The sequence below is a fragment of the Anoplolepis gracilipes genome, chromosome 11 (genome assembly GCF_047496725.1).
Source record: "Anoplolepis gracilipes chromosome 11, ASM4749672v1, whole genome shotgun sequence".
In the NCBI taxonomy this organism is placed as follows: Eukaryota; Metazoa; Arthropoda; class Insecta; order Hymenoptera; family Formicidae; genus Anoplolepis; species Anoplolepis gracilipes.
This window is the reverse complement of record NC_132980.1, coordinates 9,034,603-9,060,464: the sequence shown is the minus strand read 5'-3', so window position 1 is coordinate 9,060,464 and position 25,862 is coordinate 9,034,603. Positions and strand designations below refer to the sequence as shown.

Below are 25,862 nucleotides of genomic sequence, written 5' to 3'. Positions count from 1 at the left end.
TTCTTACACATGAGTGTAATATTGGTTCCGCAGTTTCATGTGTAAATTCGTAGACATGTTGCGAAATAATTTTTCATGATAGACAAATAATAACTAATACGACGAGACGAGGAGATAACCGGCACATCGTCTAAAATGTTCGAGCTTCAGATGAGGCCGCGATGTGTCCTAAGCGAGTTTTTTATCTGTGACGTTATTATTGGCGACATAACCATTGTTCGTGCCATTGCTATAACAGCTGTTGTACTCCTTATTGTAGATCGTGGCGTACGAAGACACGCCGTTGTGCGTCGTGCTGCCGTTTTCGTCCAGAATTGGCATACAAGCTCCACCAGACGTACCATTGTGCATCCTCTTCCCGGAGCTTTTGCTTATGGAGCCATTCACATATTTCGTTTTGTAAAAGTCCGAGAATAGTCCGAGGAATAGAACACCGTGCAGACCGATCCAGATCATGAAACCTCGTGGGTAATCACACTCGGTGAAGAGCAATTGGAACTGATGGCACATGATCATCACGAATTGAACCTGTAACCCGGACAAGCAGTTGGGTAAGTAACTGTGAAAGCGATAATAGAAATTATGGCGTATAAAGTTTATGCCGTCTCGATACGGAAATCAAAATATTATATATTGAATATATATACGTTATATTATATATTGAATATTATATATTGAATATATATAATTTGAGAAACGTTAGAAAAAATAATAATAATACTGCTGATGGAAACTGCGAATGGAATTACAAAGCAAATGGGATTCCAAATTGAGAAATCAGCGACTCATTTTATTTCATTTTTGTCAATTCCATTTATATTTGATTAATTTTACTGGATCCCAGAAAGCAATCGTTCTTACGATTAAGCATTTTTTTTTTTTTTTTTTTTTTTTTACTATTACGAATTTTAAATTATACCCGCCGAAACTGCTGTCCAATTTCCGTTATTTATATTATATATATTTGAAGAAGCAATTAAGAATATATGTATATTTAAATATCATACAATAATATTTTTTATTTAAGATAAACATTATAGTATTACAGTTTTTAAATATACTTTTGAAGTAAAATTGAATGACTTTTTGTAACATATACTTAAAAAATAGTCGGAAATATTCAATTACCGACAAAATAGATTGCTATTTGTGGAGAAAATCTCGCGTAAAGTATACACAACACGTTATAATTGTGGTTTCATCTCTGTAATTGTGATTTCTAAATTCGTAATAACGCGAGGTGATGTTGAACTTACCATTTGCATGCTAGTGAGATATTTTTTCCACCAAATGTACTTCTGGAATTGTGGTCCCATTGCGGCTACCATGTAATAGAAGTACATTACGATGTGTACAAAAGTGTTTAGGAGAGCGAAGAAAGTGCTATGACCGCCCGGTGCGAATTTCACCCCCATCCATACAGAGAAGGGCATTACCCCGTGATGAATTACATGAAGCGTTGAAACATGTTGATTCTTCTTCCTCAGAATAAAGAATAGCTACAAAAATATGCAAAAAAATATTCGATTAATTAAATTTTCTTTTTTTTGTCGCTATTTCGATAACTTCGATTAACAATTTCTCTAAAAATTTATTTTTTTCTTCATTAACAACATATCGAATATTTTTCAATTCAAAGCTTTTGAAAAATGTTGCATATACGTATACTTATAATATACGAATTTACAAGTCACGCGATTGATAGTATTGTAATAGTGTAGTAAGTGTACTATAGAGAAACGGAATTATTTTTCTACAAGTTATTGAAAGAATTTTTAACAAGTATTTAAGATTAAAAAAATGCTAAAGTTATAAATTAACTTATTAAACATAAGATTCTCGCGTTTTTACATTTTTCATAGTATAGTCAATATCGAATAATGAAATAAAAATCGATACTTACCGTGTCGAAGAACTCGGTGAATTTGCTAAAGTAATACCACCAGCAGATTCTCGCCATTCTAAGAGCCATCGGACTGGACGAATAGTCCACCGGTTGGCATCGGATACTGTAGCCTTTCGCCCAACCGCTCATCAAATACTAAACATCAAATTATTCAAATTGTTTAATTATATTGTTTGACACATTTTGTAACAATAATCAGATTTCTTTATTATTTTTGCATAAATTCTGAAAATTAACTCATTGAATTTTGGAGAGAGAGAATTTTCTTATGTGACTTTGTTATTTTTATTGATATATCCTGATTATCTTTGCTTTTTTTGATTGATGACCAACTATTATGAAAATAGAGATATGAAATCTCTCGTATTTAAAAATATGAAAGACAAAAATACAAAGGTATACTCCCGTTAGATAATTGTCCGTAGTTTTATCGTTCGCTTAAATTCAATTTGCTTGAATTTAAGAATTGTTTTACATAATCGAAAACCGCCGGATATTGACAAAGTCGTTGAAAGTGAAATTATTTTGCTAATTGTAAGTGGCCTCGATTATATTCAGCAGTTGCAGATAATCTGTTGCCAGTCGAAAAGACAACCATTATATTTACAGAATAAATTAATCTTACATTTCCTGTCCGCGTTTATAGCGATTCGTATTATTAATCGCATCGAATTGCGCGTTCATGTGTGTCAGTCCTTTTTAATTGAGATTTGATATAACCCGCGTAAAAGCCGTACCTAATATTTTTGAAATATCTGTAATGTTGAATCACAAAAATAAAAAACGCGTATTTTTTACTATATTTTAATATATTGTATCTAATATATATTATATGCAAAACAATGAAAAATACAATATAATATGCTTACAAAAATTGGACATATTCAATAAAAATATGTAAAGAAAATAAAACACAAAATCGTTTAATAATTTAAATAAATTTAATATAAACTTTTTTTACTATTTCTTAAAACCGTAAAGTTTAAAATAGAAAAACATTTTAAACTTTGTGCTTTTAAGATATAGTAAAAAACATTAATTATTTATTAACTATTATTATTAACTATAAAATGATTAATTTTGTTTTTTTTCTCTTTACTCCTTTTTTTCGTATTTTCATTGGCTTGTCCAATCTTGTAGGTATTATATTTTTCATTATTTTGCGTATACCAAAGATTAGATACAATATGCTAGCAAAATACATTGCGTTTTTTAATTTTTATTTCATAATTACAGCTATTTAAAAAATTAAGTACAGCTTTTTTTGTTGCGTGGCGTGTAAAACAGTGAATACATAAAATAATAAATATGTGATAATTGACAGTAAAAAGTGACGCTAAAAGAGCGAGCGAGAGAACTGTGCGAAAATATCAAGATACTTTTTTATATAGTTTTGTATAACTTTCATGATCTATTAATATTTTATATTTTAAAATATATATAAAATATAAAATATATTTTAAGATATATATACATACATATATATAAGTTTATTTAAAACTTGAGTGTTGGTTAGATTGATACATTACATTTTTACTCGATATATTTTCCATTTATTCATTTTTTCTTCGTTTCAGTAATAAGCTCTGGATACATTTATAATACGTTTTCAATTGATTATCAGTGAAAATATGTTGTTCTATTTTTACTTTATTTTTAATTTGTTACGGTCTAAATCTGAACAGCTATAAAAACGAATAACCACTTAAATCAAAGTTTTAATATCAGGAATCAAGTTAAATCAAGTTACTATATATAATAAAGGTTTTTACCATTTTTCATGAAAGAATTACTTTATTATTTCTGAACAGCATATATTTAAATTAGTGATATAGATTTTAGTGGCATTTTTAATTAGAAGAGTAAAGTGTGATTTATACTGATTACATGCATTCTCTCGCAGCTTATAACAGCTTAACAATCATATTAACAATAAGTTATAATTTTTGTTACATTTTTTATTGATCATTAAATGACAATTTCATACATTGTGAAATTTTTATCGTAAGCAAAGTTATTAATTTTTTTCATCGATTTAACTCAATATTTTACTTATTGCATTCACATTATTAGAAAAATTACGAAACTGCGTTTTTTAGATCAAATGTCTAAATGTGAGCGGTGATAAAAAACGTTAATTAAATGAAATATTCAAGCGTGTAAAATTATGTATATGCATACATTTAATAATACATATTTAATATAGTACGTATAGTATATAAAAGTATAAAAATATACATATAAAATAATATTATTTATATTTTAATTCTCTTCTATTTTTAAATATTTAACAATGAAACAAGGATTATGCATTTAATGATCAGTTTTTTGTATACTATTGTCTAAAATAATTATAAAAAATGCAAAAAGTGTTTGAAAATGAGAAGAAAAAAGAAAATTGGTCTTTTGTAAGATTTTTTAGTTAATTTGCAGTCAATTTTTTTTAAATTTAAAATTTTTGTCAAGATACCGATATAGTTTACGGAATAATTGAAAGTCAAAGATTTTTTGTAAAAAAACTTTCTGAAGATAATATATACATGCACGTATATTATTATTAATTAGAGAAATGTATATATATGTTTCTCTAATTAACTTAATGCAAACTGTATTTAAAGTTTAATTGACCATTTAATTAGGATATATAAAGATAGAAGTTGTAAAATTCCAAATAATAGTCTTTTTAGAAATATTTTTTAGCGCAACTTTGATTTGAATAAAAAAATATCTAAACGTTTTTTTTAGAATAATCAATTTTCTCTTTGAAAGGAAAAATTATTCTTTAACTTCTAAATCTGTCATCATTAAACTTAATGTTTATTTAAACCTGTATAAAAAAACTTTAATTTAGCGAATTGATGTCGTAAACATTCTGTTCATGTTTAAAGATTTCATTTAAATTCAATGAAGTTCTATATTTAGAGCCAACAAGATGAGCTACCGTATGTTACTTCAAAAGGATTACACGAACGTATGTTCGTAAATAAATTAAAGAATCTGTTAGTAAGATCGATCAACTTGTATTAGAAAGAACTGACTGAGACAAAAAGTTCAATTGAACAACAAACTTTTTAAACAAAAAATATCTAAACTTTCTTCTAATTGTAAGTAAGATAACTAATTTTAAATATGAGATAGTGTCGTGTAGGCCTATACATTCTAAATTAATTCTAAAAAGTTATTTTTCCATGATTTGCAAGAACACAAGAATTGTTGGATGCACAAATTAAAAAAATTAAGAAATTTAAATTACAAATACTGGTATTAATTACAAGGAACCAGATGCGAAAGTTATTTTCGCGTTTCTTCATAATTATCATATAGTATATTACATAGTGTGAGCTTTATGATGTATTTATTTCTTTTTAATATTTATTTGCAGTGCAAATTATTTTGGTCATTGTCATGACTTTTCAACGTGACAAAATTCTGGTTACTTTCACGTGACATTAACGATGCATTCGTATATATGTATACGTAACTGTATCGCGATACGCGTACGCAATATTAAGTATGAGTCCAAATATGAATCTCTTTAAATATTGGTTCCTATCTATCCGTGTCAGTAGGAAACGAATAAATAAAAAAAAAAAGTTAATCAATATATAATCAATGTATTTCTACGTGTACAAATATATAAAAATATAATTCTGTTCACTGACGTGTCATCTCTCTTTTCAACCAAAAGTGTAAAAATCTTATGATTTTTATCATTTAATATTTTCTTCATTAAAAAAGTAATAAAATTATTTGATATTATTTGATTTTATTTTATAAAATGATGTTTTCTAATATTATTTGTTTAGAAATGATATCTTTTATTAAAAAGTAAAACTTTATAGATTTAAATATATTTTGAGTCATTTTAAGTATTATAAATATACATTAAGTATTACAATTATATTTGTTTTAAATTTATGTAGTATTTAGAAAAAAAAATGGATTTAAGATCATATTTGGCCATATATTATAAATTATAATTTTAATATAATTATAATAAATTTGACGCAATTATATATGCGCATATACAATTACGTTAAATTTCAGAAATAATTATACAGGGTGTTCCAGAGTTAAATGGCAAAATTTGAAATATATATTTAGGACCTTAAAACAAAAAAAAATTTCCTGAGTAATATATTAAGGTAACAAATAGGCAATAAAGAGCCTTCCTCTTTATTTCTTTACAGTAATCAAACATAAGCCTATCAATAACCTCGCCCTTAAAAAAATAAAGAAAAAAAAGACCCTGTATATATATGTATATGTATATATACATATATATACAGGGTCTCCTTAATTTATAATAAAAAATTATTAACCAATGTCCCGAGAAAAAATGGACTTATAATTATATAAGCATATAGCTGGCCATAACTATGTATATTCATATATATATATACGTTTTTTCTCGGGACATTGGTTAATAATTTTTTTATTTGAAACCCCTTATATAGCTTCTAAAACATTAATTACATAGTTTCAGAAATTTATAAATTTTATCTATTCTCTTAAATCATGCTAAAAATTATTTACTTTGACATAACATCTCTGCTGAAGCAAATTTATCGTGAAACGCGATAATAAACGAATTGCTTTTAAAAGTTTGACGTTTGTAAAAGAAGCACGCAGTATCCTCTATTATACAAAACTAAACAGTGACCCGTAAAATATGCGGTTATAATCAAGTTCGCATTAAATGTACTTATAAATATGTATATTTAATTAATACGTACATAATATGTATTAATTATCATCTATGATAAAGCAAAATATACCTATTTCATATTTTGACACATGGAGTTTCTGTCTGAAATGATTAGTTTGATATCGTATCATTGATTAAATCGCATTTTGACTGAGATTTAATGCCTTGTTATTTTGGAATTCGTAAAAACAATATAAAAAAATTTAACTCACTGTTTAGATAGAGTTCCAGCATAATAAATAATTTGTAAATGTTTAAATGTGAATGAATTAAGAAATAGGAAAAATTAATAAAATAAAAGATATTTATTTGTGTTTCAAAAATAATTTATCTTGGTAATATATCTTGAAGTGGCAATTATTACAAGCGGACGAAGCAAAGTTTTTCTGTGAAGAGAGTATTTTCATTCTCGGGAGAGATCGTGGTTTCCCTCTAAAGTAATACACCCTTGATTTAAGAAACCGCGTGTTGCTGCTTACTCAGGTCAAAGAAATTGATTACGATGAAAGAATAAGGGGAAGAATAATTAAAAGTAGCTTCTTGATAATCGACGAATAGAAAAACCATCGCGGTCAAATTGTCATAATTATTAAATGCATAAATCATTCATAAGAACAATATAACTTATTGATTCGTTCAACGCAAATAGTCAGAGATTATAATCGGTTTGACAAGCAGGAACACTTTATTATTTTGTCAAAATGCTTCATTAATAAAGACAAAGAAATTATCTTTTTCATAATCGGTTACTAAATTCTAAGTATAAGATTAATAGGCTAATACGAAAAAAAGTAAGAGTAACAAATGAAGACATTATAAATATTTAAATATATTAAATATTGTACATTATGAATACTTAAATAATAATTTAAGAATTGTAAAACATTTTAATGTAAAACATTTCTGTATTTATTTGGAATTCGTCCCACACAATTAAAATAATGTATACATTCGATTTGCGCAGTGGAAAAATTCTGTTTATTTTTCTCTTCCTTGCATATTGTCAACTCACCTCCGTAAATGTGATGTAAACCGTTTAAAAATTAAAATAAGAGGTTATCAATGCTGATCAGAGTTAAATTCCAATCCGTGTTGTTTAATAATTAATGCAGTAAATTTTTTTTTATTTACGTCTCTGTGTAAGCCACAAAGTTATAATTCTATAAAAGAAAAAACCGACCAACGGATAACTATCGGACAAGCAAAAGAAAAATTGTCTTTTCGTAAAAAGTTTATTATCACTGATTAATCACGAAAAGATATTTAATTACGAAAAGACACTTTTCTTGCTAGTTCTTATCCGATAGTTTTCTGTTGTTCAGTTTCTTCTTTTATAGAATTATACTTTGTAGCTGATACACACGTAGCTTATATAGACGTAAATAAAAAAAATTGACTTCACTAATTATTAAACAACATATTTAACTTTGATCAGCATTCATAATTTTTTATTTCAATATATTATAATATTTAATAATTATTTTTCATTTTCAACTATCACACACACTCTGAGGTGAATCGGCAATATGATTGAGAAGAATAAAAAGAATCTTTTCATCGTGCACAAACTGAACCATCGTTATGTAATTTATTTAAATCTTTTCATATCTTACTAAATTTCGCAATATTTATAAATTTAATTTGATTTAATTTATGTCATTTAATATTTATAAATTATATACGTTATAATATAACATGTTATATTATATATAATAAATATAATAAATATATATAATAAAAATAATAAATAAATAAAAATATAATAAATATAATAAAATTATATATAACATAATATAAAATGTTACGTTATTTTAATTGTGGCTGAAAAATTACAAGTAAGTGAAGACGTTCCACATTAAACAATTCTTAAATTATTATTAACTAATTATAATATGCAATGTATTTATTTGTCAATTATCCTTCCTGCTTGTATTGACTTATTAACTTTATATTTGGATTTTTTAATATAACAACTTAATATAACAACTCTTTTTAAGTTTAATCTATATATATTTTGAGACAGATATTTAATATAAAATCATAAAATTCGAGATCTAATTCGATTTTGTTATTTGATTTTATATTTTCATATGTTCCGTATTTTTTATTAATAACGTGAAGCGTGAAATTTTTCAGTAGAAACGCATTAATAAAATTAAATGATAAAAAGATATATAAAAAGACGAACCTCATAGAATATCCAAGCGGAGAAAAGAGTTTGTATAAGGTTATACATTATGAGAATCCTGCGAAGATCGAAAGGCTTTCTGTTTTCCATCAGCTTCGGTCCCAGAACCTTGCTAAAGGCAGCGTACGACACGCATATCGCCAGGGTCGGAAAGGGGCTGTTCATCATTGCCCAATCGTTCACCCTGGGATCTGGAAACAAATAAAAATATTTTTTTTTTTAAGAATAGAAGATGACAAGAATATAGAACAGATAATTACGAATGTAAAGTAGGAGTTTGTGCGAAAAGTCATTGAAAGAAGAGCGAAAGATTTTGATAGGCAGGATCGGAAGAAAACAAACCGAAATCGCAGTCTCGCGAAGACAATTGACATTTCGTAATTTATGTATATCGTATGCGCATTGGAAAGTGGAGCACGATTTAAAAGTCGTCCTCGTATTATGCAATTGTTACGACTTGCACCTGTAACGGGGTCGAAGTTCGAAACTGACGGTAGGAAACGTTGTGTAGCAGGAATCTATTACATCATCGTTAACAAATTCATACTAGAATCTGCCGATATGTGGTAACGAAATGAAAATGTAACAAACAATCAAATTAAATCAGCTGTCGTTGCATATTTATACATTCGTGTTTATTTCTCAAGAAATTTTTTAAATGTAGGCCTAAAAGAGACAGAGAGAGAGAGACAGAGAGAGAGAGAGAGAGAGGGAGAGAGGGAGAGAGGGAGAAAGAGAAAGAGAGATTATTATTCCGAGCAAAGCAGCAATATATGTTCGTTCTTCCGCGAGCACCCTAGTACTGCCGCCATCGTCATTTTTCTATCCACCCTCGATGACGAAGAGAAAGCAGAAAAAAGGCCCCGAGTGCGTGCACGAGGCGCGAACGAGCAAGCAGAGTCGCCTTCCGATAAATTACCCTCGCGTTCATGCGCCCTAACGGATACACGGGACGATTTTTTTTTTCTCTCTTCTCTCTTTCTCTGCTCTTTTTAATATTCTCAGCGAAAGGCTTCGGTTCTCGGTCATAACACGATTGGTCGACGACTCGATTACGAGCCGACGACGCGACGCGGTCTGTCGTCGATATTACGTCGATACGCGCCACATTCTTTGTACGCTTCAACTTTAATAGCTCGCGCTATTGTTGATTAATGAGCCAGTTTGACAGTCTAGTCCGTTATAAATGTCAACTACCTGCACATATACTTTTTACATTTATATTGATGTAGAAAAATCGGATGCACATAACAGAGAATGTTACCGATTTATAAATCGATAATAAAAAGAGACGCGGGAGACTGATGTCATAAGTACATACCGATTGGAAAGGAAAGTGGGTGTAAACAGATGAGGTATGTACAAAGTATGTACGAGGCATGCAACTGTAATGACAAAGCGAAATGCTAGGCAACGAGCAATATCACATCGAATTTCGTCTATCCGTACATTTACACACAAGCATTATGTAATACTTTTACAGAGACTTTGATGAAATCAGAAATGCTCGAAAGCGTTTATCGTCACGGTCGGGCACGACACCGGGCGCCTTTATGTCTATACGGCCTATGATTAGTGAAAAATACGAACCGCCACTTCGACGCCGCCTCGTTGGCTTTTTTTTCGCGCATGACATGAAAGTTTACGTTGTAACGGTAAAAAAGAAATATATATACACAATATATATCGTTCGCCTTGCGCCAACGACTGATGCCTTCATCGATTTCAAGACACCGAGGCGAAACGTCAAACGACTGTGCGTCAATTTACTTGCTACTGTCACGCCCCAATTAAAGATAACACCGATCCTATCCCATATCAAATGCTACATTGATGCCAGTGAATGTTATTATTTACGTCAAGTAAATCTTATTTTCTTTAGAATATGCATATACAGGGCCGTGTGCACGTGTTATCGTGAAATTTGGTATTAATCTTTAAATAATTTTTTCATAAACATATAATTAAAAGAGTCTTTCATAAATTATCTTAATTTATTTTGTTTCTGTTAAGTTTATAATTCTATTTTTACTTTTCGATTTCCCTTATATAAATGTGCTCACAACAGGAAGTCAAATAAATGTCTTACATAAAGAAAAATATAAATTTTGAAATTATTTGTACTTATTTATGTTTTTACTTCATATATTCACCAATTAATTTATCGTTGATTTTTTTTTCAAAATCGTGTTGCAGTTCTAAAGTTATAAGCGACTGATAATGAATGTTTTAAAAAAATTTTTGAAAATTTCAAATTAATAATAAGATGTTTTAAAATTACCGAGAGAATCGGCAAAAGGCAATATCTCGATCTTTATTAAACAACCTGATATTTTTTTCTTTATTCTCATATCTTTATACGCGTATTATGCAAGATATCAACCATTTCTTATGCCCAAAAAAAGCTTTGAAAATGTCACATTAATAATAAGCTGTTTTAAAATTACCGAAAGAATCGGCAAAAGATAATATCTCGATCTTTATTAAACAATCTGATATTTTTTTTTTAAATCTGATTAAGAATTTTGAATAGATTAGCAAACAAATTGAAAACAAAACGTCTGGTAATCTCGTTAAAATTAAGAACATTCTTAAAGCAAAACCTGAAGATTTATAATTCCTTAAATTATTTAAATAAAAATCAGATTTTTTATTTATTACATTTTTGATAAAAAAGTTATTTTATCGTTTAAAATATTTAAAATATTTTAAAAGTTTTAAAATAAAATCTAGCTATTCTTTATTATTCTTTATTGTATTACATAATATATAAAAATGTAAAATGCATTATTTAAACAAACAATAATTTCATAAATAATAAATAAATTATAAATTTTATTTACGTCACAGTTTCTCCTTCGTCGGACTTTCTCCTCCTTCACTTTTACTGTTCCTTCGTGTTGCTCGCAAGACGCTCGTAAAAACGCAGTTAATTAAAATCGCACTAGAATGCGATGATTGTGTGCCACTTTGCACAACAATCTCGATATTAACTCACACAACGCTTTATTATTTTGTGACGGAAGAACAATACTAAAATTATGTACAATTCGTTCAGCATTTCAAAATCACGCGATTGCAAATCATGATATTGCAAATTTACGTACCATCGCTGCAACATTGTTATTTTTGTTGCTAACAAATACGCTCATATTTTAGGGCAATTTTACTATCTCTCGTTGTATCGTAAATATTTAAATACGAGTTAAAATTAAAGATAAATTTCCGCAGAATAAGATATGTGAAAAAAATATATCGTTTTTATTTACTGTTCGTGTGGTAGATCTCGATTGTACAATTCATGTAAAATAGCGTCTTAACAAATCATCGATGTTTTAAACTGAATTTGTGTATGTGTGCGTGTGTGTGTATGCTATGCATTTAACAAATATCCAAAAATTTTTTAAATGAAATTCAAAACAAAATTTGCAACTTTACTGTGACTTTACTATACAAGTCGAGATAATTGTTGTTTATAGGTCATAATTACGAAAATTAATTACTAATATGGCTTGGCTAATCGCTAATTATAATAATTATAGCAATTATAATAATTATAATAATAATCGTTAATATCTCCTGATACTTGTAAAGATTATATTTCGCAAAATTCGATATTGTTTGCGACATATAGAACGCTATTATTTACGTGCGGTGTAATTCGTCTTGTCATTTGCGTGGCGATGAATGCTAAAGTGTGAGTTATTCTATATGTATATGTGTCTATATGTGTCATCTATCTCTCAAAGTACAAATATTTAAAATAGCAGGAAAATGTTGAAGAGGCAAAATTCATTTACCTTCTAGGATTATTTACGTGATTCACTAATTCCTATTATTATCACTTCTCAACTAGCATTTACCAATTTGACTCGCGTGATTACGCGATATTAGGTTGGGCAGCGAGAGTTGTCACTAACAGTTATAATGTACAAAAATTACCCTTTGATACGGATTACCCTTAAATTATATATACCTCGGATTACTTAAGATTACCTAATAGTATCTCAAATTAAAAGTAAATTTTACTTTAAATTATTTTAACGCTAAAGATTATTCAGATTTACCAAAAATAACCTTGAATTACCCAAAATTTTGCTGGGATTGCCGCTGAATTACCTAGCCCTTGTACAAAAATTACCTCAGTGACCAACCCCTCGTTGGGCAGTGTTATTTTCGAATCCATTCATGGAATTTATTTTCAAATTCTTCGATTATTAACAAAAGTAGCGAGTGCAAAATCGATTTCGAATCATATGATATTATAACACGTTTAATTAATAACACATTAATTAATATTGTTTTTATTTAATACTTATATCATCTGCGTAATAAAAATGCGACGTTTTCAAATCATACCGATAATTTGTTGAGATGAGTATTTTATGTGTATTATACTTGACAGAGATCTATGGCGCAAATAATCAAAACGACGGAAACAAAGTTTCGAATCTCATTCTGATATTTATCTTTAATTTTAATTTAGCGAATGTACGTAAATTTTGAATAATAATAATCACATTATTCTTCGTTGGAATATAATAAAGAACGCATTGTATGTATGTGAGATAATATCAAGAGTATTGTATAAAGTAGCGCGCGATTATAATTATCCGTGTTTTCACGAGTTTTATAAGTGTCTTGAAAAAGTCAGGAATAAGCAAGAGAAGAGAAGATAGAAAGGAGATATTAGGCAGAACTGCGAGTTGAGCAGAATTTCTAGCTTATTTATTATTTATTTGTTTAATACCTCCATAGTAGTTATTATCTTATATTTTTTTATGACATATACAAAAAGTATGCTAAATTTTTATTTTATAATTCTTAAAATATTCTTGATAAAATATATTTATAATTAATATTTATTTATATATAATATAAATATATTATTTGGAATTTATAATTATTTAGATTATTTTTTATTTAAAAATTTGATTTTTAATTATCAAATATTTGATAAAAACATTGACATATAAATAAAATATTTTTTTCTAAAAAATACAAATATAATTTATATATATTTATATTGCATCAATTTTATATACTGTTACATTTCTATTGCTGCGAATTATTAACAAATCTTAAACTTTATTTGTATATTGTATGAGTTATAGCCATATTTTTTTGTAGGCCTACTTATTGTTAGTATTAGCAAATTTTAAATTTTCGCTTTGCAAATAACTTCAAATTTCAACAAGCTGGTAGCATTATGACACGATATTGACTCGCGTCGTGCTAAAAAGAACTTGAGGGTGGGGGAGGGAGGGCGAGGGAGATTTCTCGTCGTCGTGAAAATATGCGCGGTAAACAGACTCTCCGAATTGTTGAAATATTTTGGTTGTAATACAAGAGATGTAATACGCGAGGTTTCCGGCGAAAGAAGCTTTACATCATTCTCTGGACCAGCATTTGAGTAAATTTGCATATTTCTCTTGTATTTTCTCAGTCTTTCGATCGGTGAGAATATCGCGAATACGATTTCTTTCCTTTTCGTTTATTAACACATTATGGACTGGACCGATGTTTGTTTAATTAAATTATCTCCACTGAACATTATATGAAAAATTGCGCTATATGTAAACGTTATGTCATGTGGCTATCTTTACAAGATTATCGATAAAAAATAAATAGCATGCAAAAATACATTTTATCGCACAACTACATAGTTCATACATGATGTGTTAAAACAAAATGTAATAAAAAATGTACAAAAGGACTACTTTTCAATTTCGTAAGTTACAAGTTTAACAAGTCCCATAAAAATGACATGAACAGACTTTATGCTCTTCGATTCTGTGATTCAAAAAGTTTTTAGCACATGTCCGATAAATTTCCAATACGAGTATGTGCCTTTAAGTATATAACACATTTAAGACGATATATTCATTCTGTTCATGTTCTTTAAAATACGGTGATATTTTCTTTTTAATAATTTAGCAATATCGAGCGATGTCCTCGAAGAAAAAAGCTAGGACTATATCTAAAGATTAAGTCATCACCGATATTTAGAAAAAAAAAAAAAAAAAAAAAAAAAAAAGAAATAAAATAAAATAAAAAAAAAGTATAGATCTGTTGCAAGTAAAAGTAACATGTATTTGTATTTATAATGTTATCTTTGTATAAATATTATATATTCTTCTGATCAAAGAACTTGTTAGTCTTCGTGACGTTAATGAAGAACAAAATATTTTAGATATTAGAATTGTTAAAAGAAATAGGAGATTTGGGAGAAATTTGTGAAGAAAAATAGCTTTAATATAATTAGAATATATCAAACTTACCGGACTGATTGTCCATAAGGTCCCTATAACTATCCACAAGATTTGTCACTACGCTCGTCATCTTGAATAAGATCTGAAAATAAAATGTTATTGTGTTAATTATTTTTTGTTTCGTCTTCAAAAACAAAATCGAGCATTCTCGAAATGAAATATCAGTTATGTACAGCATATTATGTACAGTATTTATACACGTTTCCTAACTCTCCCCTCTCGTGATTTACATTTATGTTATTTTCGGTCATAGTTTCATTGAAAGTATGACAATATATTATTATTATATATATTTTTTATTTTTTTATTAGCAAACTCCACTCTCTCCACACACACACACTTCGCTAAGAGACTAGTCATCAGTTTTATAAGTTTTTATAATTCAACGATACTTTAAAATCGCGCGAAAACATATATTTTAATCATAATATTTATGACATTTATATCACGACGAAAAAAGGGAAGCTGCCAACGTATCTTATTTATGTACTCATTTAATTTATTTCTACTACGTTACGTATAATCCTGAAAGAAATCAGCACTGAAAATTAATCAAAAATATTTTCTCATAGTCTCTAGAATTCTTTATCAAGATTAACTTCTTTATTAAGATATAATTTCAAGATATAACTTCAAAAGTATGTAAATTTCCTTATTAAATAAAAATTAATCGTTCAATGACATTATAATGTCAAAAATTATTTTGTTAAAGTTATGTCAACTTAATAGTTCCTAAGACGATAATTGTCTCTCACTTAATGAATAGGAATACACACATAAAAAACACACACACATGTGTTTTTTTTTAATATGTGATCACTTGTGCCTCGTGCTAATTTTGTACATCAAATATCATGGTATGTTCTGCTCGTTAGTGGGTCAAAGTAACGGTCATCCAAGATAGAATGTCGAGCTCAAGTTAACATTTCGTCAGGTCTCTTTACTGCAAGACAACGATCATTGAACGTCGCTGCCATTGACATAGTAAGCTCTAAGGCGATGTAAGGAAGGTAGGCGTAGTTGAGGACGAATGGCTATACATACCTACCTACGTAGGTGTATTTACGCGCGTCGATCGTGTTAAACTGAATACGACGTACGTATGGTTAGCTACGTAGTCAATTCATATTTGATAAGGACATTTAGTGCATCTGAATCAGATATGGTAATTGTTTAAACGGTGTAAAGACTACGTCGACTTTGCTTTTCATCAGAGTCGCGAATAAATTATCATATTGTACGTCGAAACAGTCTCGTCAATGTAGTCATTATACATAATATTTCTAACTTGTCAATATTGTTTTAGTAAAAACATTAAGAGCCTTATTTATTTTGTAGATGCATGACGTTTTTAAGTTATAAACAATTTAAAGTGAACAATTTGTCAAACGGATAATAAAATCTTATTCTTTAATTTTTCAAGTAAACTTTAATTCAAAAAATGGTACAAATTATTCTTGAAGAGAGTAAATATGATAAATAATAACTTTTTGCGATATATCATTAAGAGTTTGTGTTATAAATTATCAATAAATATCTTTTTTTTAACTTTTTTAAAGTTTGACATTTGATAGATTCTACTTTTTATTATAAGATACAAAAAAAGTATATTTACTTATACATATTTAAATTCTAAAAGAAATATAACTTTGAGCGAATATGTAGACATAATGATGTATTAGACTTGTCATATTACTTGTTATGATATCTGTGAATTTAAATCAGTTGATTTTTAATTCATGAAATTTAAATTAGCAAACTAATTTATTATTTCTTTGTTATATTTTTCAATATTCAACATATTTAATATATATATTTAAATATTCAATAATATATTTAAATATTCAATAATATTATAAAATATTCAATAATATTATAAATTATAACTACATTTTCTTTCAACAAATTAATATATCTTTTTATGTGATGACAATATATATATTTTTTTTCGAACCTTCCGATAACGATATTTCAACAGTAGAAAAAGCTTGCATATATTAATACATAAATATTCATATTGACATACATGTGAGTGTGTATGTGTGTGTGTATATATCTTCATGTCTTTGAAACAATAAACCGCTATAAAAATTATATTTTTCATATTTAACTGAATCTCAATGCAAATAAAAATTTAATTCGTTATAAATTGATTTGATAATTTTAACAATGCGTTTTGTCTCCTTACTTATTTTATCCTAATGTATGATTGACGATTGCTTCTATGATAATCATTAAACATTTCGATCCGTTTTAGAGATTCTTTTATAAAAAATTAATTCAAACAGAAAATGTAGGTTGAAAGAATTATATTAGCATATTAGAATAAAGATTTCTCCCAGTTAGTTTATTATCGAAAAGTTTATCACTGAAAAAATTTGGCAATTGAAAGCGAAACATATCGGTACGAATATTTACGTATCAATATTTACGAGTTAATTCATTAAATATTTTTTTACTATCGAGATTTCATGTTAACGAGTTTTTCATTTTTTTCTCTCTCCTCTATATGCTGTTGAATGGTTAGAAGAGGGATAATATACGATCGCATGTGACAAGGTATGTCGGTATGATAAAAGAAAAAAAAAGTCGTGATCTAGCGACTTATTGAGTCGGATAAATTTCTCTCCCGCTCTCTCTCTCTCTTAGGACGTAGCTTCCTCGGTCGATTACGCATCTTACGTAAACATGCAGTTGAGTAGGTGTCGACGACAAGCCTTCGAAATAAATAAAAAATAAATAAATAAAAAATAAAAAAAAGAAAGAGGAGAAAAAGGGGATAGATACGAGAGTGACACGAAAGAGGCCAGCTTTGGCACCGCGCCGAAGTGTGCCGCGAGAAAGTTACTAAACATACGATTACGAACGCGTCAGGATCAATTGCACCAGACGATAGCGTAATACATGGTTAAATGGGAGGATGTAAGCACTGCGTTTGATTATAGATATCTCGTCCACCGGAACCTGCCATGCGCTTTATTGTACTCATTTTTTACTGTTCTGTAATAATAGTCTAACATAACATACGTAACATGCATACAAAAAATAAAATAAGCATATAAGATTGCATATATAATAATACTTGAAAAAACTAAATCGCATTTTTCTTTGGTTGGAATGCGATATATAATTATATAGAACTAGTAAGCAAAACTTGAAATTGAAAACATTTCTTCCAATTGATGATAATCATGTACAGGCATATCATACTTAATAAATATCGATTTAAAACATCGCGATAAAATCTTCCTTTTGATTCATATTAAAAAAATTAATATTTTACAAAATAATTTCTATATATTAGTTTAGCGTTGGTTTGCGATTTGCATGCAAAATTGGTTTAATAGAGATATGACGCTTAAATACACGCTTGTTAAATGTCAAACTAATCTGACTTTAATGTCGCTGATAAAAGAGTCAGCGTTGTTAGTCGCGCGATAACGAATTTTAAGTAGTACGTCTTATGTCGTAAGTGAAGATAAAATTCGTTAATATTGAAATTTTTTTGAATTTTGCAATAGAGATATGCAAGAACTGTAAACCGCAGAATTTTTATATAAATCTGAATATTATCCACATAGGTAAGAGTTGATAGATAATAGTTTTTGATCGATTTGATTTATACAATCTAAATTTAAAAATGAAAAAAAGAAATAAAAGATAAGAAATTTTCATTCGAGACAATCCGAACATACCATAAAAATACCTTTAAAGTTATGCTTACTTTTCTGTTAATATTTCGTTGCAAAACATAGCATTACATACTATTTGTAGTATGTAATTGTATACTATTTCTACGTAGCCCGATGTATCCGGATATTATTAGCAATTGCAGAAATATTTTTAATCTTAATATTTCAATCTCTCAACGAGATGTTTCCGAAATAATATTCGACGTGTACATATTTACACTTTCTGCTTGTTACTGACAAATTGTATCAATGATAAATATTTAGAAAAACAATGTTTTTCTACCAGAAATGTCAAAATTTCTGCAAGATTATTATGGTTTATAATTCAGTTCCTTTTTATCTTTCGACTTGTCTGACGCCAACAAACATCAAAACAATAATATAAAAAAGATTATGTTTGTCTCAAAAATTAGAAAGATTAATTATTTGGAGAACGTAAGAAAGATTCTATAACTATAAACGTATTGATTCGGTTAAAATGTTAAAGTATCTCCAAATATTGTGATGTATAAATGACATCTTTTTCTGCGAAGAAAAAATTGATTTCAAAAACTATATCACAAAAAAGATACATGTTGGCTTCACAAAATCTATAAAATGATGAAATAAGATTAATTACTTTGTAAATTTTTTTTTATTCATAGTTTATTTATTTAATTTTCCTTATAATCCAATAAAAAGTAAAATTACTATATATATATATATATATATATATATATATATATATATATAATATTTTGGTATAATAGCTCATAATATTTTTGTACATAACATGTGCACATCTAATCTTGAAATGTGTCATAGAAAGTTCTAAGAAAGTCAGTTCTAAGAAAAAGAGAGTATCTGATTATGAGATTAATTTACACATCGTAACATCTACATAATATAGATGATTAATCGCATTATAAATTGATCGTTCATATTTCGTAGTAGGTATCATGGTATGTATAGTATGTTCATGTTATCGGTGAAATGTTATCAATTCAATTTTTTTATCAAATTTGCCATTGTCGGTAAACGTGAGTCATGAGTCACTAAATTACGTGTCGCTAAATCAAACTGCATGTGTTCGTCTGTATCGTTTGATCAAAATTTTTATATTAATTTACACAATGCAATATCTCGTAATATTAAATTATTTTTAATATTGTGATGTTTTTTTTATCAGTACTACAAATATTAAAAATTGTAATCGATATTTAGCATACATTTTAATAATTTTTTAATAACATTTTCATTATCACTATCAATAAATTACATTTTATAAATCAATCAATAATGTACTATCATTAATGCAAAACATATATTACTATGTTTACGTAGTATGTATATGTATATAGAATTAAATTTATTAAAGTTTAAAAGCTTAATAGGTTTTATAATCATATCACAAACAGTCGTGAATTGAGAAATACAATAAAAACAAAAAAAGCGAAGATATTATCGAATACTTATATCTTAAATTCAAATTATACCTAGAATATAAAAAAAAAGAAAAAAAAACAAAAAAAAAACAAAAAAAAAAGAAAAAAAAAAAAAACGATTAGAGAGCGAATGTGACTGAAAAATCACCAGTGTTTGTGCTTTATGAATTTTAACTAAATGTAATTTTATGTTATACTTGCAGAGTTCACAATCTATATGAGTAGAAAGTTGTATTTTTGTTTTCTTTTCGCTTGGCATCACAATTTATATAGGCAACTATACGAACATAATCAGAATTAAATAATAACCGAGGTAATTACTGCTTCAAATGTTTTTTTTATCGTACGCGTAATTCGTGCGGCAATTAAAAATAAAGCCAACGTCGAATGCATTAATTATGGAAAATTTCTCGTACACTTTTTAAATAATTAAAACACAAAATTACGTTATCGTACACGACAATGCGATAATCTTACAAACTCATGTTCGGCTGCAACAATTATAATCGAAGATCGTGAATTTTATAAAAACGTTATATTTGATAGAAAATTTGCTTATTATAAATACGTGTTCAATCATTCTTTGATTCTTATCGGCATTAAACGTGTAAAGTTTGAAAAATGCACACTTACTAAAGATATTACATAATAGCTCTTTTCATTGTTGTTCATTGTGTTTCATTGTTGATTTAATTTAAAGTAAAATTTTACTCGGCATAGATTAAATTTTTAATTAGCTATCATAATTAGTTCTTATAAAAATGCATGTCATACACGAATTGTTAGAAACTTACGTACGTAACTGGTCATGCAGACACACTTTCTCTTAATTCTTTCGTAAGCAAATTCTTCGAAAGGATCTTTCTTATTGCTCAATTTCAAATAATATTGACAAAAATTTATACAAAATGCTAATAATCATATAAATATATAATCACACACAAACAACGGCAGTCAACTCTTAATGTATGTATATATCAATATTTTTTTTTTTATACGAGTTGGTTAATTGTAAAATCTACAAATCTACAAATTTCATTGTCCAAACGTGAAGGATGAAATTTCGTATTTTATAGAATACAGTCCGATCGAATGTAATCGAGGAACAAAACGTTTATCATTCGTCTAGCGTCAGCACGCGATCAAAACGTATAGGTATATATTTTATATTTACATGTGTGGTTTCTGTTTTTCCGGGCCGCGCTCGTGATGGTTTCGATTATTCCGACCAAGAGGGTGCGCGTGAGACTCGTGGCATTTCCATTCGAATGGATTTGCATAAATATCGAATAACGAACAGAGATGCGTGCGGTCCGAAAGCAGAAGCAAGCACGGTCGCGTTTTCAATAATTCGTATGGAAACTGCGCGCATACACTGTTTATTTATTTATTTACTAACGGAAGCAATCCTGCACGAGAGATACTATCTAATCTTTCGAAATGCGAGATAAATATCCGCAAAATTTTGTACAACTAGTACGCCAATATTACAAATTGATTTTTATCAGTAGAACGGACCGTCACATATCTGTGTACAATTGCAGCATTGTCATGATTTAGCTAATCTTTGAGCAATTTTATTTCATTAAATGAAGAAATTAGAGATTCGAAAATATAAGGTACATAAAAAATAAATAATGTCGACATGCACGTTTTATATGAAAATTAAAATTATTATTTATCAGAATCAGATTTTCGTTCTCAAAAGATGACGGTTTTAATCGATCTTAAGACAATAAAGTATCGTCAATTTTTACACAGCTTCCCGAAAAAATATCATAAGTCGCGACGCTGAAATTAGAACAGTACACATTCGAGAAATTAATATTCAATTATGATTGATTTAAATGTTTCTTATATTTTGCGATATTTTTTTAGTGCAAAATAGATTTAAAAAAAGTAATCGTTTATTTTCTTACATTTAACCGTAAAAACTTTTCTTCGATGCATTATATGCTACTAAATATTCAAGGAAATAGTAATGCTTCTACGTAGACATACATATGCATACATATTTCAGAATTGTAAAAAAGATTGTAAAAAAATTTCATAAAAAAGCAATGCAACATCCAATTTATCATTTAATAAGAAATTTAGAGAATTAATCCTTCAGTGTATTATTTTGGTCACTCTTTTACACACACACATGGGTTGTGTCAAATAATTCACATAGTTTGTAGTTGGAATATTAAAATTTTTCCCCTCCCCCCAAGCCCCGAGCCATAACTTCTTACCATTTAAAAATGCACAGTTTTGTTAACAGTTAGATAACCTATGTATGGTGCTCAAGGATTAAAAAAAATTTTTTTTTTTCTAATCAAACCAAACTTCGTATAAATCTACCTTGATATTTAATCAAGTAATTATCAGTTATTTGCATTCAGAAGAAGAAAATTAAGATATCAACAAGAAGAGACATATGTTCTTTATAGTTATATTATCCTTTCCTTTACAGCTATATTCTGAGCCAACATTTATTTCTTTTTCGGAAAGAAATATCGAATCTGTCGATTTAATTAATGTGATGATTGCAGCAACGCGATATTACCGCGATCACGTACCTTCATTTTCAATGCGGTTAACGAATCAGCGATAGTTCAAAAACGTGCTGCTTAACGTAAGAGAGAAAGCGCCGAATGAATGTTCGAGTCGTCAGTAGCAAGACTCGACGATTACAACGAAAGTAACTTTTTTTTTGCCTAAAGCATAGTTATATATATTCTAACTTTTTATCGAGTGTGTTAATTGAATCGTTACGTTATATGCCAATTGCAAACGCGGATGAGCTAATGATATCAATTGGATGGTATTAATTCATCAGCTATGCAATATTTAAAAATTATATAAACCATATCCCGTATGAACATCATACGATGAATTATTTCAAATTAATCGTATGTGCTAGGTATTTAATCTTCCGCGTATAGCTTAGCTTTTATGAGTCTGATTATAAATACGCAATTATACTTAAAAACATGCGAAGTAAAAAAAGGGAATAATACAGAATGTACATTTTCTATGTAACGCTTCGTTTTGCTTCTTTATGTCGTAATAACCACAATTATTCAGAAAACGTAGAAAAAATTATGCCTGCATCACTTATCCTTGAGAGACACATTAACTCTGCGGGTCTGCTTTGCGTAATATGTTTAGTAATTATTTTTAGATTATTCATAAGAGATAAAATAAATAAATAGAATAAGAAATAAGATGAAATAATATTACTTATAAAATTAGAGAATATGAAAGGTATCTATAGCAATATTTACACATTTAAATTTACATAGAAATATGTATGTTGAATACTTTTATATTTCTAACATCAATGTTAACATAATAATGTAAATTAATATGTTGTTAATATTAATGTTAAAAATATAAAAATATTCAACACACATTTATTAAGATTACAATATCTTTACATGTTGAAATATAAAACTGCGAGGATTAAATCTAAATGATTTGAATAAAAAACAGTTTTATATGAAGAAATAATTATTTTAGATGATTTTATTCAAATCTTATTGTATATGCAAATTATTAATTAAATCTTGAACTTCTTCATTCGTAATTTTTACTTCAAAAATAACAATGCACGTGGATAACGTATAAATTAACTCATTTAAATTTCATTAAAAATTTCGGATAAACTATTAGAAATCGAAAGAAATAGAATAGATGGGAAACGTGAGGTAATTTTCTGATTAAAAAAAGAGAAGAGAGACGATATGTGTGTGTGTGTGTGTGTGTGTGTTGTGTGTGGAATAAATCAATGTTGTTTATCGTTAACTTGGAGAACGCCGGTCTTTGACGACGAGCCTTGCCCAGGATAATGTGACTCGCCGCGAAAACGAATTCATGTTCTGCGAATTCTGACAGCTTATCGCAACAATCGAAAACGATTGAAAAAGCGGTTTTTCCCGTTTCGGGCGTTCCTCATACCGTTTCTTCGTTCGTTCGGTGTTTCTCTCCACAAGGCAGATCGATCGCGGGTGCGTCACTTAACCTCAAAATGCCCACATAGATGCCGGTACACGCGCGCGTGCATGAACATCACGCGACTCTCCCCGTGTGTACCACACGCCGTACACATGGGATTGTCATACGAGAAGTTGGGGTTACACCCACCTGCTATTTCTCGTTGTCCTCTTCCTCACCCTCTCGCGGCGTTCCTTCCTTTCCCCGTGCAATTCCGTTTGGCTCTTCGTTCTCGAGCACCACGTAGCCGGCAGCAGCTCGTCGGCGACTATGTAATCTTGCGGCAGCAATAACGACGACAGCAGCAATACCACACGGTTATCGTCGTCCCTCCTCCTGTCACCTGACTGCGCACATAAACGTGCGGCACGCGACGCACCACCTTCCGTGCTCGAGAACGGCAAGCGCGGAGGCAACAACCTCGGTAGCTCTTCTTGTTCTTCCGTGATCGTCGTTACTTCCCTTCGGCGGTCGATCGGTTTCCTTCTTTCTTTCTTTCCTTCCTTCCTTCCTTCTCGCGTGGTTGCAACTCGGGTCTCGCGTCTCGCGTGATGAAATAGGCTACGAACGAGCGAGCGATCTGCGAGCAACGCGAGAAGCGTGTCTACTGTCACTTCGCACCGTGGTAACTCGATAAATAAGGATCGTCGTTGATCGTAAATTTTTTTTAGTCACTCTTAAGCGGCGGTGGCGGTGGTGGCGGCGGCGGCGGCGGCGTCGTCGTCTTCTTCTCCTTCCTTCTCTCCGTCGCTCGGCGTTCGAATGTACAAAAGAGGAAGGCGCGAAACGTAATAAAAGGGGTAGGAAAGGAAGAAAAAACTATGGAAAAATTGACGCCGCTGCTAAGCTCGCACACGCGGTCACGTTCGAACGATGGACAGTCCACGCCTTTTGACACCGACGCTCCGCTGCCGCCGACGAGTTCCTCGTCTGTGCTGCTTCTCGCTCGCCCACCGGGCGAACGTAGTCGATTTGTCTTCCCCCTCTCCCTCCGGTCCGATCGTGTTACTCGCGCTCGCGCACCACTACCGTCACTCGTCTCCGTCACCGTCTCCGTCGCTCCGTCTCGCCCCACGACGTATCTGTATACGCAAAATCCCGTCTACGTCCTCCGTCGCCCCCCTCCAACCATCTGTCCACGCCGTACTTCCGTACCGGCTCCTCTTCTTGCGGCCCCACGTCCTTTTATCTCTTCCTATCTTTCTGTCGCGAGATTACGCGACGTTTGTTTGACAAGATCCTCTTTGACTATGGTGTAATCGCTGGATTGATAATCTCTAAACAGAGAGAGAGAGAGAGAGAGAGAGAGAGAATGAAAAACATGACGCGACGACAGGAGGGCGCGACACGCGACGACACGGGACGAGGAACGAGCCGGCGAGGCGCGTCACAAATGAGGCGCCATCCTACGGTGCATGTTTCAATCTCCTGCCATAGATCTCGTTCGATAATGAACGTGTGTAAGGCCTTACTGTCCATGAGAGATCCGAGAATTCGATCTCGATTCTAGTTTCGAGAAATGTGTAATTTTTACGGAAAAGTTTAACAATTTTATTGGCTACAAATTTCTCGGATCGAGTTCTATGTTCTATCATTATGGACTCAAAGCTTAAAAAAAAAATTTGCCTAGTTTAGGAGATCGCACGTATATCTTCTGTTACTTTTTTTTCTATTATTTTCTATATTTAACATAT

At 29.7% G+C, this 25,862-nt stretch overlaps 1 protein-coding gene across 1 annotated transcript; it reads right to left on the bottom strand.

Moving 5' to 3' along the window:
* Nucleotides 1-25,437, bottom strand: LOC140671468 (very long chain fatty acid elongase 7). The gene is made up of 6 exons (XM_072902783.1): nucleotides 24,319-25,437; nucleotides 15,084-15,156; nucleotides 8,803-8,993; nucleotides 1,904-2,041; nucleotides 1,257-1,499; nucleotides 1-528 (listed from the first exon to the last, which is right to left on the bottom strand). The coding sequence occupies exons 2-6, from the start codon at nucleotides 15,142-15,144 to the stop codon at nucleotides 169-171; spliced, it is 993 nt and encodes a 330-aa protein (XP_072758884.1). The 5' UTR covers nucleotides 15,145-15,156; nucleotides 24,319-25,437; the 3' UTR covers nucleotides 1-168.
* Between the last annotated feature and the right edge of the window lie 425 nt (nucleotides 25,438-25,862).

Excerpts from the sequence above, each read along its gene's own strand:
- LOC140671468 (XM_072902783.1), bottom strand. The coding sequence starts at position 15,144 with ATGACGAGCGTAGTGACAAATCTTGTGGATAGTTATAGGGACCTTATG. Across the intron at positions 8,994-15,083 it reads CCTTATGGACAATCAGTCCG|ATCCCAGGGTGAACGATTGG; the intron begins GTAAGTTTGATA and ends ATTTGTTTCCAG. Across the intron at positions 1,500-1,903 it reads TCACCGAGTTCTTCGACACG|CTATTCTTTATTCTGAGGAA; the intron begins GTAAGTATCGAT and ends ATATTTTTGTAG.